General features: G+C 33.9%; 2 protein-coding genes across 3 annotated transcripts in view; one reads left to right on the forward strand and one right to left on the reverse strand.

Moving 5' to 3' along the window:
- Positions 1–3,941: 3,941 nt before the first annotated feature.
- LOC126764717 (60S ribosomal protein L44-like) lies at positions 3,942–5,289 on the reverse strand. The gene is made up of 3 exons (XM_050482370.1): positions 5,284–5,289; positions 4,544–4,723; positions 3,942–4,270 (listed from the first exon to the last, which is right to left on the reverse strand). Exons 1-3 carry the CDS (start codon positions 5,287–5,289, stop codon positions 4,133–4,135), a joined length of 324 nt encoding a protein of 107 aa, XP_050338327.1. The 3' UTR covers positions 3,942–4,132.
- Positions 5,290–10,839: 5,550 nt separating this feature from the next.
- The window catches only part of LOC126764042 (rabankyrin-5), a 194,083-nt gene continuing 186,762 nt past the window's right edge, over positions 10,840–18,160 (forward strand). The window contains exons 1-2 of one of the 2 annotated variants that reach the window (XM_050481778.1): positions 10,840–10,991; positions 11,048–11,781. In XM_050481778.1, coding sequence (XP_050337735.1) covers positions 10,988–10,991; positions 11,048–11,781 — 738 coding nt within the window. In that variant the 5' untranslated portion in view covers positions 10,840–10,987. Of the gene's footprint in view, positions 10,992–11,047; positions 11,782–18,160 lie in introns of those variants that run through there. The other variant, XM_050481779.1, reaches the window with a different exon arrangement.

Genomic DNA, 18,160 nt, shown 5'->3' on the forward strand with positions numbered 1-18,160 from the left:
TCATTTACATATTTTTCAAATACCGTATTTGTGTAAAGTTTTTTTCCGCTATCATCATTGGTTCCTAATGTATATACTCGTATTATAGAGAGAAGGCATCAGATGTTAAGAAAATATTATATACCGAATTTCATTGAAATCGGTCTAGTAGTTCCTGAGATATGGTTTTTGGTCCATAAGTGGGCGAGGCCACGCCCATTTTCAATTTTTAAAAAAGCCTGGGTGCAGCTTTCTTCTGCAATTTCTTCCGTAAAATTTATTGTTTCTGACGTTTTTTGTTAGTCGGTTAACGCACTTTTAGTGATTTTCAACATAACCTTTGTATGGGAGGTGGGCGTGGTTATTATCCGATTTCTTCCATTTTGAACTGTATATGGAAATGCCTGAAGGAAACAACTCTGTAGAGTTTGGTTGACATAGCTATAGTAGTTTCTGAGATAAACTTAGTAAGGGGCGGGGCCACCCCCACTTAAAAAAAAATTACGTCCAAATATTCCCCTCCCTAATGCGATCCTTTGTGCCAAAATTCACTTTAATATCTTTATTTATGGCTTAGTTATGACACTTTATAGGTTTTCGGTTTCCGCCATTTTGTGGGCGTGGCAGTGGGCCGATTTTGCCCATCTTCGAACTTAACCTTCTTACGGAGCCAAGAAATTCGTGTACCAAGTTTCATCATGATATCTCAATTTTTAGTCAAGTTACAGCTTGCACGGGCGGACGGACGGACAGACGGACGGACAGACAGACATCCGGATTTCAACTGTACTCGTCACCCTGATCACTTTGGTATATATAACCCTATATCTGACTCTTTTAGTTTTAGGACTTACAAACAACCGTTATGTGGACAAAACTATAATACTCTCCTTAGCAACTTTGTTGCGAGAGTATAAATATAAATAAAGTATTAATCCAGGATATTTATGTAGACAATGTTATAAATTTCCCGTCGGGTGCAAATATGGTTAAATTACGGGCATTAGATACACGTGAACAGGCTACATATAGTTGACCCTGAGAGAAGCATGGGTTTACTAAATGCACTCCTGCTACCTGTAATGTTTGTCCTTGTGCCTTGTTTATAGTGACAGCAAAGCTAAGCTTGGCGGGAAACTGAACCCTTTTAAATTGGAATGGAATGTCAGTGGTAATAATTGGTATCCGAAGTATTATAACACTATTTCCCTTACCGACACCTGTTAAAATAGTAGCACCAAGTATGTTCTGTCCCAATTTTGTTATCCGAAGCTTTGTTCCATTACATAGCCTAGAGCATCTAGATTTCGCATAAGCGTTATTGGTACATTTAGTTTCAATTGAAGTTTATTTGGCGGTACACCCGATAGTTCAAGTTAATTTAAAAACTCCACAGGATGTGAAGTACTTAATTTCGTATCTATAATTGTATCCATTGACAAATATTCCTTCGATTCTCCTTGAACCTCTTTTAAAATGTCAATGTTGATCCTATTAACAATTTAATTTCTTGGTGCTAATATTGCTCTTGCACACAACCACTGATCAATACACAAATTTTGTTGCAATTCCAGAAAAACATTAGCAATGAGATCCACATCACTTTCTACTAAATTACAAAATTCTCTTGACAGTAATATGTAGCCTTCAGCGTCAGCATCTAAACAACCATCATCAATTTTCAACAACATTTCTGCGTAAAGTCCTGAATACACGTCATTATGAAGATGCACTCTCATATTCGTTTTCTGGCGGAGTTTTTCAACTTTCGACCATAAGCTTTATGATTTAATGCACGCTTGAATTGCATCTGCTGGTGTCCCTCTCTGAATCATTGGGAGGGTTTGACGGAAATCACTTAGAAATTGTTTTGTCTCATCTGTAACATTTAATAATAAAGTATTCAAAGGTTTTTTGGTTCACCAAGTAATGGAAGTGAAACTTTACCACCGGAACAGCACATTCCAGCAGTTTCATCTTTCCATTTAAAAGCATCGCAGTACTGACATTTTTTATTCATTGAGCCAATAACAATCAATGGATGATTATGATATTCAATTGAAGGATCATATTGAAACTCAGTACCATTAAACACAGCCCAATCATTACGCATGAAATTTTGGCGGCGCGTGGACTGCATGTCTGCATTATGAATTCTTCTCGCCTGCGATTGTTCCGGTGTTTCTATCGCTCTTCTAGTTGTCTGCAGTGCAGCTTGTCTTTCTAAACGAACTCGTGCCTGAAGAGGTGTTTCAGCTGCTCTCAAAACTTTTTGTCGCTCTGCTTGTTGTTATCTTCTCACCTCTGCGTGAGCCGAAGTTTCTTGATTTCGTGCAAATTTTGCGGCACGGGCCCGCGATGAAGTTTTAGATAGACCTGATTTCCGCTTCCGAGGCATTTTCAAAGAAAAGCAGAGTAAGAATTAACATCAGCGAGTAGGATATAAAATAATAAAGTGACAGCTAACCACAAAAATTACGGATTACCTCAAAAATTTGAATAGTTGTATACTGCATGTAACGACAGAAGAAAATAACAATAAATATAGAAAAATTAGAAACAGTTGAAACTAAATTCAATTGAATTAGATATTGTCGTCACCGCCGGTAATACAGTGGAACGGTATTACAGTATTCAGGGTTGAAACTTCATTACTGTAATGCTAGATGGCGTTGAAGTAGCTAAATTTTACGATTTTTTGACAAACAATTTTTTTATCTTTCGTAAATTTTTTTTTTATTATAAAGTACCCTACTTCTAATACCTTCAAGAGTACATGTACAAAGTTTCATGATGATCGGTTAAGTACTTTTTGCGTGAAAGCGTAACAAATAAACTTATATTCGCATTTATAATATTAGTATGATTTAATATTTATATTTAATTTTCAAATTTTATTGAACAATAATTTATTTTATAATTTTGCTAATAGAATTTGCTTAATTTTAATTCCAATTTCTCACTGGGCTACTTTTTTTTCGTGCTCACCAACACAGTGACAGATCCTCTCATGCCGACCACTGTTCTAAAATTGCCGACGACAGAAGAGAGGAGAGGAGAGCAAAGGTAATGGGAAAGAGAAACTTAATTGTTGTATATATATGTAACTCAGGCTCTCAGTTGTGGCTTTCGCTAATTTTATTAAGCCATTTGTAATAACAATTGATAGCTTAATACAAATAGATTTACCAATTTACTTATTTTTTGCATAAACAATTTCACCTTAAACAAAATATTAAAATTTCATTAAAGCTAACAGTATTAGTAAGGGCAACAACGAAATTGTGTACATACAAAATGGATAGTTTTGTTGTTTTCTGTACAGCCGGCCATTGTTATGATGCTGCCTTCTTACAAATGTTTAAGCTTCACGACGCGATTTACAGTTCACTGTTGTGCAGTCATGTCGTTTGGCTCTCTATATGTTCAGCACATAACGTATGCAAAAATGAACGATAACAAGTCGCTTACACGCTTACTATCAAATTTAGGGGCCAGGAAACTTACAGCCCTATTCTCATGCCCTCACAAAAGTCACCAACTACAGTGATGTTTCTCACTATAGTGAGGGTTACCTTATTCTGGCGAAAATTCAAAAGCTCAAATGCTCACTATTATCACAAATATCTGTGACGTGTGAAAGCAGCCATCATAATAGAAAACATCTGTGTTTGTTTTGTTTTAAATCAATATTTTACATTTTTTAAAAAATTGAGAATTTTGTTATTGAATGATTATATCCGTTTTATGGCCTATATCAGGGATCAAGCAGATGGTGTAACAGAATGAGTGCGGTTTAAATGCGTATTTTGAAAATACACGAATACCGATTGTCGAAACGGTAGGACAAAGCAAACGTGAAATCTTTGGACGAACTGCTTGCATCCACCATTTATGTGATATTATGAAAAATGTATAAAAAAATACATAAAAATAACTTAAGTAAAATAAAAGACGAACTGTAACTTTGTTTGATTTATCTTTTAATTCAATGTTTAACTAAAAAACATTGTTTTAAATTATATTTTTTCACAAATAACTTGTTAAAAATGCTTTTCCACAGAGTATTCCATACCCAAGTTTTACATTGGTAAAAAACAGCGAAACGCGAAACAAAAAAGCAGATGGTGACTTGGAATAGGGGGCGAGTGATTTAGAACTGAATCATCTGTCCCTTCCTCTTTTTGTCACCTCCCAACTCGAAATGTTTGCAACGCTTCAGTGGTGTCTGCTTGCGGTACTTGCATTCGGTGCACTCCATACTCAACACAATCTTTTTGGTGGTCTTAGCCTGAAATTCGAAAATAAATAATTATTAGTAAAAGGTATAAATACCCTAAAAAATATATATACAATTGTACAAATGTATAATTTTGTATGAATGTTCCAACTGAGCAACTGACAGCAGCGTACAATTGCAGTTAGTAAAGTTTTCAGCATTCAACAATAAAATTGCATAGATCTATCCCACCAAAGAGCCTTATAGTATCTTTTTTCGATTCAACGGCAATTTAGTTCTACAAATATGCAAATAAATAGCAGCATATCGCTTGCAAATTCGTACCTTCTTTCTGAAGGCTTGATTTGGCTTGGTTTGACCACCGAAACCTTGTTGTTTTCTGTCGCAACGACGTCTGCCCTGAGCACCTTTACGCTTCTTCGACTTTTTGTATTGTGCCACCTTGTGTGGCTTGTGGCACTTGCACTTCTTGCAAAAGGTGCGTCGCTGCTTCGGCACATTCACCTAAAATTCTAGTAAAATTTTATTATTAACACACTTCAACACAATTCCAATAAACATCATTTCAATGCGAAATTCCAAACTAACGTAGCATCTAATGTTGCAGCTGCTCCTGAGTTGTCCTTTCCGTTATTCTTCGCCTAGGAATATATTAAATTATTGTATATATATTATTTAAAATTAGCAAAATACATATGCTGATTATCCATTGTTGTGTACTTTTTTGTTTGCTTATTTTTCTTAAAACAGCTGTTTGACAGCTAAAAGCTTTTTACCTCACGTGGTGACTTTTTCAAGCTTTTTTCTTATGAGGTTTGAGCAAGAATAGCCTCACAAAATATGCCTCACAAAATATCTCTCAAATTTTTCCTCTCAACTCAGTTGAGAGGTTTTTTCAGAATAGGGCTGTTATATAAACTCAGGTTATCGCCTGCTGGAACAGCGAACGGATAGACGGATTTTAACTCATAAATATAGCTCCATATTTATATTTTTGGCATGTTTTTTCGCTACAACTCTCGCACTCCACATTAATCTTCTTTTTTCATACTACTTTCTGCTACTTTCATTTTCTTGATATTTTTTTAATTATTATTTTATTAGTTTGTTAGATTTTTGACATTCTGACAGTTTATAGTGTTTAATTCAGCTGCTATAATATGATAAATTTCCCTGCTGGCTAACAGATGACGCTAAATCAGAGACGCATAGCGAGATTTGGTGTATTTTACCGTGACGTTACATATTCAATACTTTACTTTTAAGTTGCAAAATTCGAACACTTCTATTATTACCACTCTTTAAGTATTTGAGCTTGACGCCGTGTTTAAATCAATCCTTTCATTCAAGCCGTCGGGCAATTTTACAATCAAGATTACACAGCTGATCACATAGTTTTGCAAGCAAATGCATTCAATTGTCGGTAATATGAATAGGGAATTATATTCATGGATGATATATTACTACATATGTATATCAATCTATAATAATATTAACTTCAAATAAATTTTTCTTGAACTTTAAGCGTTTTCTATTACTAGGGCAGTATTTATTATGAAGTTACTTACAGCATACGACACTTTTGATCAAATTTAACAATTAGTTTGTGTGATCATATATCAAATTCACATAAATTTCATAAATATTCTGAAACAGTGGCAGCATTTTTTTTATTTTGTTTGGTAATTATCCTTTTTGATAATGTTATAGAAAATTTATAGCGGCATTCTGTAAGCAGTCTGTTGTCACTATTTTAGACATTTTGAGGTTAAGTCTTTGTGACTAGTTACTATTCACTAAAAGCGCCCATACACGAGCACACAAGTGCGTTCGATCGGTATGTGTGCGCTTGCGGTTTATCGTGTATGGGCATGTTCGCGTACCGATCCATGTTCGCGAAAATGTTTGATTTTTTACGATCGGTGCGCGAACATGTTTATCGTGTATGGCGTTGTCGGCGCACAAAATCTCATTTCTCTCGTGTCGCCGAACAGTGAAGATCGCGAACAATGGCAAGAGTTAAGGGGAGAGCCTGCTTTCGAGGCTTCAAAAATCGATTTTTTTGAGGATTTTTTTGGGAGGGAAACAAATTATTGATTCAAGCGAAATTTCTAGGCTTCATAGTTATATATTTGAACATCTTTCACAAATTTTTTGGATACGAAATCTTTGATATTCTGCCTTTGGGAAGCAATTACCCGATGCATCTCGCAAATCGGAAACAAAAAATTCAAAGAGATTCATATTTTTTATTAATTTATCTTCTAGTTAAACTAAAAAAATTCCAAAAAAAGTTTAAAATTTAAAAATTTAATAAGTAGTGGCTTTTGATCAAAAGAATTTTACTTTATGCTGTTTAAAAATATGTTAAAACTTGACTTTTCTTAATATTTTTTTTTAATTTAAATATAAGATAATTTTATGTCAATGATAATAAACTTTGCCCTAATTCCATACGACGTTTAGTTTTTTTTTCTATCCTGCCCGCCAATTAAGAATAATCGTAAAAATGAAAAACTGAGAAATCACGCTTCAAAGTTTTCGCTTTTTGCCTAAGCGCTCATATATGTATATACATACATAGTGTAAGAAAAATAAAAGTTGGAATAACTTATTAACGAAATTCCATGAAATAGATAAAAATGCTACATTAGAAATAAATTCCAAGAAATGTTCCGCTTGCCTGTCGCACATGTTAACTCTGTGAAGAACGGACGCAAAATGGATTTGTGTGTCGTGTATGGGCAAACGAATTCATACCGATCGAACGCACTTGTGTGCTCGTATATGGGCACTATAAACAGTCTCTAGCATTAGTCTCAAAATATTGACTCAAGTTTGAGAAGTGATGGGTAGCAGGTCACAAAACTAAAAGGACTCTGGTTTGCCATTTTGAATATACTGAATAGAGATCATTGTAGATATTAATAGATTGTCGTTTTTTTTTTTTATTTTGTAAGCAACTCAAACAAGAAAATTTTAAAAATAAATAAGTTTTATATAAGTTTCGTAAATATTATGAAACAAAGTCAACATATATTTTTATTTTTACTGGTAATTTTGTTTTTTTGACAACATTATAGAAAATTTAACATTTGTTATCGACATATTTATTTGCATACAAGTGAAAAAACATCTCTGAATAATGAAATGTAATAGATTTTGTGACTGTCACTTACAGAATAGCAATGTCATTGCAAGTCACAAAAATTGTCTCTAACTTAAAATCTCAAATTAAGAGACTTGAGACTGTATCAGAGTACAGATTCTTAGGGTTAATAGTTGTTATCAACATTTTTATTTCTATTCAAGTGTAAATACATATCTAAATAATGAAATGTAATAGCTGATTAGACCTCATTGTCAGAGATTGTAGAATATAGAGAAGGTTCACCGCGTTGCCAAATTTACGATATTTCATTTTTTGGAGGGGTACTCTTTACTATTAGTGGATTTCACCACAAAATCAGGGGTACTCTTTTCTATAAGCGGATTTCACCAATATTTAGCAGGAGCGTCGAAAATAGCAGAATTGAGCATTTTCAGTGTTAAATGAGAAAAATGATGCTAATTTCAATGTACGCTTACAGATTCGTATATTTACAATGCGCAAACGGCTATGGATATCATTTATATATGTATATTCTCCATATACTTATTTGATAACAAAGCTAATTAGTATGTATGTATGTATATGCAATTTGACCTATTTAATGATAAATTCCATTAAATCTGTTGAAATGTATAATAAAGTGTTAGGTTTGTATTATTACTTAAATATTTAATTAATATAATTATAAGTAATATAGGTTTATTAAGTTATACATATATGTATGTACATATTTAATGCTTTGGGCATTAGAAGTTTTGATAACATCTTAAAAGACGATGTCATATGCATATAAATATGTGTACATGCAAACAGATTTTGAAAAACCGTACGCATAAAGTTCACATATTCACATACATATGTATGTATGTAATTTTGTGTTCATGTAAACAAATTTGAAAGAATTATTCGCATAATGTTTGTATATTTGTCTACACACAACTTTATGTGTAAATATATACACCAATTGTTTCATACATAAACTCCGTTGTCACGGACAACCAATGGCCGAACTTCACGTTTTGTCAAAAAGTCAATGTGTTGTTGGTAGAAAATCCGAGCTGTACCAAAAAAAATCAAACGATTGTCACCGCTTCCCTTGCCGCTGTACAGCTCCGCCTACAAACCAGCGTAAATATGTATGTTTGTGCGTGAGCTTGCATACATATCGACGCAGCTGCGTAAAAATATTTCAGAATCACAAAATATTTTTCACATTCCTTGACAAATACAGTCAATCCCGGTTATGTGCCACATTCAAAGATACAGATTTTTGTAGTTTGTTCAAAATAAAAATATAATATGGTACATAAGCGAGTGCGGATACTTAAGCAAGTGGTACTTAAAACAATAACTTCTATGTATTTCAAAAAACAAACCGTGAGATGCAGCAAGATATAATATAGGCTGTTAAGAGTGATGAGGGAGGGTTTTGATTTTCATTTAAGCGGAGTACTACTTAGTCGGGATTGACTGTACACATGAATCAGAGGAATATTGAATATTTTCTTTGAAACATTTCTTGAATTGAAAATCGACAAATAAACTATGTTGTCTATTTTATTTTAATATTTTGTAATACTTATATTTGCGGGGTTGACACTTTTTCCTTCTCATACATTTCAGAAATATATTCAATTTATGAATTTTAGCTTTTGAAATCGTCGCGAAAAGACGCTTGTAGGCAAGGCATGCTCGGGGAGATGTAATGGCGTCTGCTTTTATGAATGAATCGAATATGCGTTTTGAAAGTACGTTTGCGTTCATGAATGAAAATTTTGTTGTTGGGTAATTTACTATAAATTTTGACGTCGGCAATTTGGCTGCCATATTGGTTTCTGATGCTTTTTCAAACGATTGTTGTTTTTGTAGAACAATATTTGTAATTTTTGCGGGTGACATATCCACATGTGAACGCATGTGAGTATGTATGTTGTGTATGCATTGTTTGTGTGGGAATGTCATACGCACATATTTACATGTGTACTCATATTGAAAGTATGTATGATGATTTTTGTTTTTTTTTTCCAGAAGAATGTTTGTATTTTTTGATTTACATGCGTACGCATATATTATTTGTGTGAGAATGCCATACGCACATACATACATATGTGTGTACGTAAATATAGAGCAGCGCGCGCCTTTTTATATTTCTGATAAATGATAATTTTTTGATTTGAAATTGATTTGTACTTGCATACATAACTGCAGGATAGATGCGTATGAAAGTTTGAAATGATAAGAGGTGTGATTTCATACATATGTATATAATTATTGTAATATATTATGTTTTTAGGATATTAAGATAATATTTCATATATACATACATACATATAGCATATGTATATACATACATATATACATGCATACGAAATTATATAATATTATCAAAGATAAGAAATATTTAAAAAGTAGCTTTTATTTGGACATTAACTACAAATATTACCATGAAAATAGCATAATTAAATAATAATGTTATCAATTTTGCATGAATTCACAAAAATTCGCAAAATGATATTCATATCAATTGATATGATTGCATGTAAACATATAAAAATATAAGCCAAAAAGCCAACATACGTCAGTAATAGCAATGTATATTTCTGAGCATAATTTTCATTCAATACTCAGCTCTGTTCACTCATTTCTGTTAAAATTTCTCCTTCTGAGCCAAAAGTGGTGAAATCCACTAATAGGATTTTGTTAGCTCTTGACAGTTCACACGCTTGTCCGTAGTTGAACCTTCTCTATATTAAACGTTCACTGTCATTGTTTTCAATTGAGACATTTTTGTGGCTGTTACTTACAGAATTGGAAAATCGTCTCAAGTCACAAAAATTGTCTCTACTTTAAAATCTCAATTTTAAAGACCTTTGACTGTATCACAGTAGAGAATTGGTCGGTAACAAGTATATATGTACGGCGAAATTTTGAAAAATGCAGTAGATGAGTGAAATAACCTTTTCAACAGCCTAAATTACGTTATTAACCGTGCGATTCTGTTCTGTGATACTGTCTCAAGTCTCTAAATTTAAGGTTTTAAGTTAGAGACAATTTTTGAGACTTGAGACGATTTTGCTATTCTGTAAGTGACAGTCACAAAATCTATTACATTTCATTATTCAGAGATGTTTTTAAACTTGAATGAAAATAAATATGTCGATAACAAATATTACATTTTCTATAACATAGCCAAAAAACATAATTATCAATAAAAGTAAAAATATATGTTGACTTTGTTAACTACAATCGATTAATATCTGTGATGATCTCTATTCAGTATATTCAAAATGGCAGACAAGAGTTCCTTTTTGGTTTGTGACCTGCTAATTACCAGGTCTCAAGTTTGAGTCAATATTTTGAGACTAACGCTGGAGACTGTTCAGTGAATAGTAACTAGTCACAAATTGGTATTTTACCTCAAAATGTCTCAAATAGAGACTAGAGACTGGTTACAGAATCCCGATATAAGTGCCGGTCGGAACATGGTATTACCTATTGCTTTCCCAAAGGGATGGCACACACGAAAACGATTATTTCGTAAAGTTTTACCCAGTTTTTGGAAATGTATTTCATCATTATTGTACTAAACTACTAATTAGAATATATAAACAACATCATTTTATTTTATATTCATAAACCTTAATAGCGTTTACAAAATGAGTAATTCGATTTTGTTATCAAATAATATTGAATACTAAGTTAAGTTATAATTGCAGGCAACGAAGATAAGCGAATTATTACAAAATTGGAGAAGAACATATCTCTTTTAAAAGAGGAATACACGAAGCTGCAACGAGAGTATGCACAGCTTGAAAGAAAATACAATGAAGTAGCTTTAAAATTAGAAGATGACAGTATTATTAGCGGTTTTGTATCTCGCCTGGTTGTGACTGTGGCTTCCCTTTATAAGAAAAATATTTATTCTGACATATGCATAAGAATTGGCGCTGTAGATATACCGGCTCACAAATTTGTACTGCAATCGCGATCTGACGAATGGAGCCAAGAATTTTTGAATTCAAGAAATGAACTTGATTGGAGTAATTTTGAGGAGGATATCGGAATTGCTCTACTTCGATGGATATATACTGATGTTGCTGATTTGGAAAACGATCGAATTGCTTTGGGATTATTGCGGGCGGCTCATTGCTTTAAATTACCGGGATTAATGGGCTTATGTGAACGTGCGTTAGTGGTATCTGCTAATATTCGGTCATGTGTAAAGTTTTATTGTGTTGCTGAAGAAGTTGGAGCAATGACTCTACTTGAATATTGCTCAAGTTTAATTTCATCGCATTGGGACGATTTGGCTTCACAAGACTTTGAACATATGTCAGGTGCACTGTTATATAAGATGTTAAAAAGCAAAACAAAGTATCCACTACATACTGCAGTACGATTATTACGAGAAGACGTTGTCTTTCTATGCTTAGTTGAAAATGATAACAAAGTGAGTATAAAATACAAATAACATTTTTATGCAATATATATGTCGGGCTTAAAATACCGGGCTGCGATTTAGAATAGCATCCCCCGATTTCGGGGTTAAAATGGGTATGTACGGATAGAGGAGGTCCTCCAGACATATATTCAGATAGTTGCCGCTGACTTACGGTTTTTGAGTTATTTGCATTTAAAGTTCAAAAAATCAACTAATTAAAATGCGTGTTTTTTGCGATTTATAATGTATTTTATACTTTTATATTCACTAACACTTCACTAATTCGTTTCTAATAATTTATTTTATATTAAATAGTGCATAAGTAACTTTAATTCCATATCAAACTTTAGTTGAATCCATTTATTCATAAAATAAGAAAATTGTTGCGGGTTGGGTTTATTTTAGTATCTCATTTTCACTGCATATGGATTTTTTTAAATTTATATAGCACGGATAGCCAATGAATTAAACTTTGGTTTAAATGTAAACTTATTGTTAAATGTTAATTTGTTTTTTAGATATAAGTAAGCAAAAAACGCACATTTTCACATTTGCTCAAACAATGGCTCTCTTCTTTTGAAGTTTTTGTTACACTGATTGCAAAAAATTTAACCAATTTAACACACACACACGTTCTATGAAATATATTTAATTGAAATAATGATAAATTATGAATTTTAAGTTGCAATTTTATGTACAATTTAATAAATAAAACAGCTTTCAATTACGTGTTATACTGTTCCTTGAAATGTAAGCAAAATTACTGAATATGAACTGTCAAACGACGAAGAAAATAAGCACAAAAGGAAGACAGTAATAACCCAACGAATCAAAATGGTCGGTCTTATACTTATACATTTGGGTTACTTTCCATAGGACTCGAAGATTGAAAGTATTAACAAAATACGTCCATATAACGAAAATTTGGAATAAAAAATCGCCCGATTTTTTATTCGAAATGTTCGCCTGCGGCGCTTGTTTCAATGTAATATATTATACTGAAAATATAATGAAAATTTTCGCGTGATTTTTTATTCCAAATTTTCGTCTGCGGCGCTTGTTTCAATGTAATATATTATACTGAAAATCGCGCGATTTTTTATTCCAAATTTTCGTTATATGGACGTAATATTGCCCACTTTTCAGGGTCTTGTATAAATGGTTGGTTGGGTTATCTTGGTATTACTGATACATATACAATTTTTAATTTTCAGTGTTTTTATTATTTAAATAAAGTAGATTTCCACTTTAATTCATTGAAATAATAAAAATACATACATTTTATAATAATAAGTGAAAATTGTATGGAAAAACTACGATTTTACACCATTTTCAGGAGGCTGCCCTAGAGCCCCCCGTGGTCCCAGGGGGCGAAGGGTGCTATTATTCAAAAGCTCCATTACCTTTCAAATGAGGGGGGTAGCAAGCCCCCAGCCCCCTCCCCCTTTGCGCAAAACCTCTTCAAAATGGGATACTAAAGTAAACATTCCCCATTGTTGCAAACAAGCAAAAAATTAGTGTTACCATATTTTTTAATGGAATAAAAATAAGAAAAAATAAAGATTATGGCGTCATAACTAAATTCATTATCGTGTGATGAGTAATGTAAAATCTTTCAGAATTCTCATTATCTTGATAAATCCCGGAGTTGGATCGGGCAAAAAAGAGTTCAACGCAAAAGAACTGATCACGCCCGTAGGCCGCCAACGCAAAAAACTGAGCACGCCCAGGGGTTGGTTCGACTGAGGGTTATTTTTTTGAAGCGCGGCCGAAGGCCTCCAATGCAGAAAGGAAGGGTCGGCTTTAGTATACCATCCCACGATTTCAGGGTTAAAAGTGGTATGGTTGGATTGCGCTGATGCTCCAGATTAAGAAAATATATAATTATAGCCGCCGCAAACTTATAGTTTTCGAGATATATGCATTTAAAGTTGAAAATTTCATAAATTTAATTTGGCAATTTCTCGATTTATAGTAACTTTTTCTTTCATATTATGCACTTTTTATACACTTACACTTCACTGCAATATTTCTACATATTTATTTTTTATTAATATTTTAGATATTTGCTTAAAATAAGCATATAATATTTTACATAAATATTATTACACGCACAATAACAATAAGTTCTCCGTGTTGTCAAATAATAAGTATTGCCATATCTACACATTTATCAAACGAATAAAAAATAGGCTTATACGCCAAATACATAAATCATTATCCCTTTTCTTGCTATATCATGAGTAAAAATCAAAAAAGGAGTTTTACTCGAAAAAATCCTGGCACACCCTGGTGTTGGCACATCCCGGTGTTGGATCGGCCAGGGTTATTTCTTTTTGAAGCGCGTCCGAAGGCCGCCACACCCGGTGTTGGATCGGCCAGGGTTATTTTTTTGAAGCGGGGCCGAAGGCCGCCAACGCAAAAGAAGTTTTACTCGAAAAAAAACCTGGCACACCCTGGTGTTGGCACACCCCGGTGTTGGATCGGTCAGGGTTATATTTTTTGAAGCGTGGCCGAAGGTGTTGACTGACCAGGGTTATTTTTTTGAACCTAAAGGAGTTTTATGCGAAAAAAATTTGACACACACCAGTGGCGGGTAATAAAAAGATATTTTCCGATAGTCAACTGCAAAAATCCTTTTTTAGTGCAAATTTTTGAACTTTTAAAAGGGAATATTTTAAAAAATATAAGTTATTTTTACACTATTTTTGCACATTCCTCCTCTGGAGAAGCTCTCCTATCCGTACACACCCCATTTATACGGAAACTGTTTTTTTTTACCCCTCCGCCAAAGTAATCGGAATCGTGCCCCCATTTTATTCCCAAAATCCTGAACGGTATACTGAAGTTTTCCTAAATTTTATTTTAATTGTGTCACTTTTTGTTTTCCAACTGTGTACATAATTCGTTTCACATCGAAAAACCTATTGTATACGTAACATGGATTTTCATTAAAAACGAATTGCTAAATTTTTATTACGTTACCCTTGGGACCATCCAGTTGTTATAGAAAGATTTTGTTCATAATTTTATAATTTATTCTTCAAAATCTATATCCTCAAAACTTCAAAGTAATCCCTCTTTTCCTCAATACACTTGTGCCAACGTTTTTTCTAATCCCGGAAACAGTTGTTAAAGTAAATTTCCGGAATAGTCTTCTTTGCGCAAAGCGATTCACGTTTAATCTCTTCAATTGACCCAAAACTGTTTCCCCGGAGCGCCGTTTGAGTGACGATATTGGTTAAAAATTTTGCGAAGAATCTATGCAGTATGGGACGGTGCATTATCCTGGTGCAAAAACCAAGAGTTGTTGGTCCATAAATCCAGCTGGTTTTTACGAATAGCTTCGCGCAAATAATGCATAACACCAAGCCGCGATTATGGAACCAATCGTGCTTTCATTTTCTCTGACTCTTAATAGTCGTTTCAAAATCTAGCGCTAATTCCTTTTTTTTATTCACATGTGGATCATCAGTTGATGTTGATGACCATCCTGAACGTGGTTCGTCGTCAACTCGTTCTCGACCCTCTGTAATAGGGTCCTAGCTTTTTGTGGGGATATTTTGTGTCGACCCCTGGACGTATCAATTAGCGCAACGAAATTCGCTTTCAACTGTTCGCGCACAACCTGCACTAAAAAGTCAAAATGACTAACACGCTTGTTTTACAATAAAAAATAAAATTCTACGATTTAATTTTAATGCGTAACAAAAAATAGTTACACAACTGATCTGCAGTGAATAATGCACTCAACTGCAACAATGTTTTCTGTTTATAATATTAGCAGAAAATAACGGGAAAATTTCAATTCTCTTTTCATCAAATGTACACTTCTACACACCACGAATCAGACTCGTGATAATCATGTTAGGCACAAAAATTGTACCACGAGTCAGAGTCGTGGAAATACGTAAAGGGGTTAATTTAATATCACCGTTTAAGTCCTTATTTTAGTATTTAGGTATACCCTAATACTTGGACTCGTATGTACATACCAGAGAGCTGCACGAGTATGATAAAATCAGAACAAACAGTCGTGCCAAAAATACAATCAAATCAATTCAGTTCAGCATAGACAACATTGTAAATCAATTAGAGTAGCCTTCAGCGTCAACTGACCTGATGTAACACGAACAATCTGTTCTTCGGCAATCACGATCGTGTAAGTGGTATGGCTGGCTTCGGTTGCAATCGTATCATGTCAGTTCATAGCGTTACGACGATTGGTTGAATTGAAGTGAAACTTTGGGTAAACTATAAGTAAATCTACGAGTAAATCTATGGGTAAATCTATGAATTCATCTATCTGCAGTGCGCTTCGTGTAAATGAACTGAACTGACAAAATCAGACAGAGTAACGGATCAGTACTTAAGTATAAACAAAAATTTATTACTCGTTGCAGTTCTCTGGTACATACGTATGTACTTGTATTTTGTGCAATTCAGATCTCGTCGAAGAGATCAATGCGCTATTTTCATAAGTATGCACGTATTGTTTGTGTGTTTCTGAATATTCTTATGTTCTTAAGCAATTGGGAGCTCGTTAGAGAGATCAATTCGCTTTTTGTATGCCATCCTGTTTGTTTTTCAAAGAACAAGGGATATTGCAGGATAGTTTGCCAATTTGGACTTTGAATATGTAAATATGTATATAAGAATATGTACTATATTCAATTATTTATTTATGTTAAGCCGCGTTTGTTTTTTGTTTTTACTTTTGAATAAATTATATATTTGTTATTTGTTTTTATAACTTGTAGTACTGTTAATTTCTTCCGGATCTTTTATTTATTTTCAAATTATTTTAAATAAGTTTAATATTTAATTGACCCAATGTAGATAGTGTATAGCATAAGCAGTAGTGTGTTTTTTTTTTTGTTTGTTTGTTGGAACTGTTTGATTGTTTAATTTTATAAATGCACTTTGTTTTTGTGTCTGTCACTTCACCTTTTCTCTCCACTCTCTTCTCATTTTTTTCACCTCACTGATATATAGTATATATGTATGTACATATGGATATGTTATGTTTTTTGTTCTTTATACATACATAAGTAAGTACATATGGTTTTTTTGCACTGCACACTTTTATGGATGTTTGTTTATTTTACCACTGCGAAGCACTTTTATAGTCACCACACAATTATTATTCTTTTTTGTAGGTTCTTATATATGTGCTCAGTTGATCGGAAAAATTAGTTGCTTTTATTTCTTTTTTAATCCATAGTGCCTGTCGCTATGGCTCGAAGGATCGTGAATAAATGGATGCCAAATCAGTGGGAACACACCCACCACTAATTAGATAGATAAAGCACTTTTTTTACTACTATACTATTTATAAGTTAAAATGCGATTTATTTCGCATAGATTAAAGTTTAATTTTCTTTTATAAGAACTTATTAAGGTTACAACTAAAATTATTGTATATAAATAAGCGGGTTCTAGGGTAACGAAACGTTTTGTCTGATTCTCCTTTGGTTCCTCAAATTATTGCAGTTTAATATAATAATAAAAGTATAAAACGAATGTGTATCGGCGATGAGTGGGTGAGAAATTGTGTCTGCTTTCCCTTTTGTCCATCCTTTTTGGTTTGTGGGTTGATGTACAGCTGTGGTGAGATGAGTTGGTGTTCTGTTGTGGTGTCATCAGCTGTGGTGCATTGAGGTGGTGAATTAGGGTGCGCCAGTTTTCCCGCGTAGAGTGGGGGAGGCTTAGCTTATTTAAGATATTCCTTAGATGCGGCTATTTTTTAAATTTTCAAACCACTCTCTATTTGCTTATAATGGGAACTCTTTCGCAGATTCAAATTTTCGAAAATACGTAAGCTTGTTCCTTAATAGACATTTGAGTCAACAACAGCGCGCCAGTCGTTTCTTCTTTTCGCTACGTGGCGCCAATTGGATATTCCAAGTGAAGCCAGGTCCTTCTCCACTTGGTCCTTCCAACGGAGTGGAGGTCTTCCTCTTCCTCTGCTTCCCCCGGCGGAAGCTGCGTCGAATACTTTCAGAGCTGGAGTGTTTTCGTCCATCCGGACAACATGACCTAGCCAGCGTAGCCGCTGTCTTTTAATTCGCTGAACTATGTCAATGTCGTCGTATATCTCGTAGAGCTCATTTTTCCATCGAATGCGATATTCGCCGTGGCCAACGCGCAATGGACCATAAATCTTTCGCATAACCTTTCTCTCGAAAACTCGTAATGTCGACTCATCGGTTGCTGTCATCGTCCAAGCCTCTGCACCCTATAGCAGGACGCGACTTATGAGTGACTTATAGAGTTTGGCTTTTGTTCGAAGAGAGAGAACTTTACTTTTCAATTGCCTACTCAGTCCGAAGTAGCACCTGTTGGCAAGAGCAATCTTGCGTTGGATTTCCAGGCTGACATTGTTGGT

Source organism: Bactrocera neohumeralis, unplaced genomic scaffold, assembly GCF_024586455.1.
Source record: "Bactrocera neohumeralis isolate Rockhampton unplaced genomic scaffold, APGP_CSIRO_Bneo_wtdbg2-racon-allhic-juicebox.fasta_v2 cluster09, whole genome shotgun sequence".
Lineage (NCBI taxonomy): Eukaryota > Metazoa > Arthropoda > Insecta > Diptera > Tephritidae > Bactrocera > Bactrocera neohumeralis.

Coding starts and splice junctions, on each gene's coding strand:
- LOC126764717 (XM_050482370.1), bottom strand. Junction 4,271..4,543: donor ATCAAGCCTTCAGAAAGAAG/GTACGAATTTGC, acceptor TTCGAATTTCAG/GCTAAGACCACCAAAAAGAT.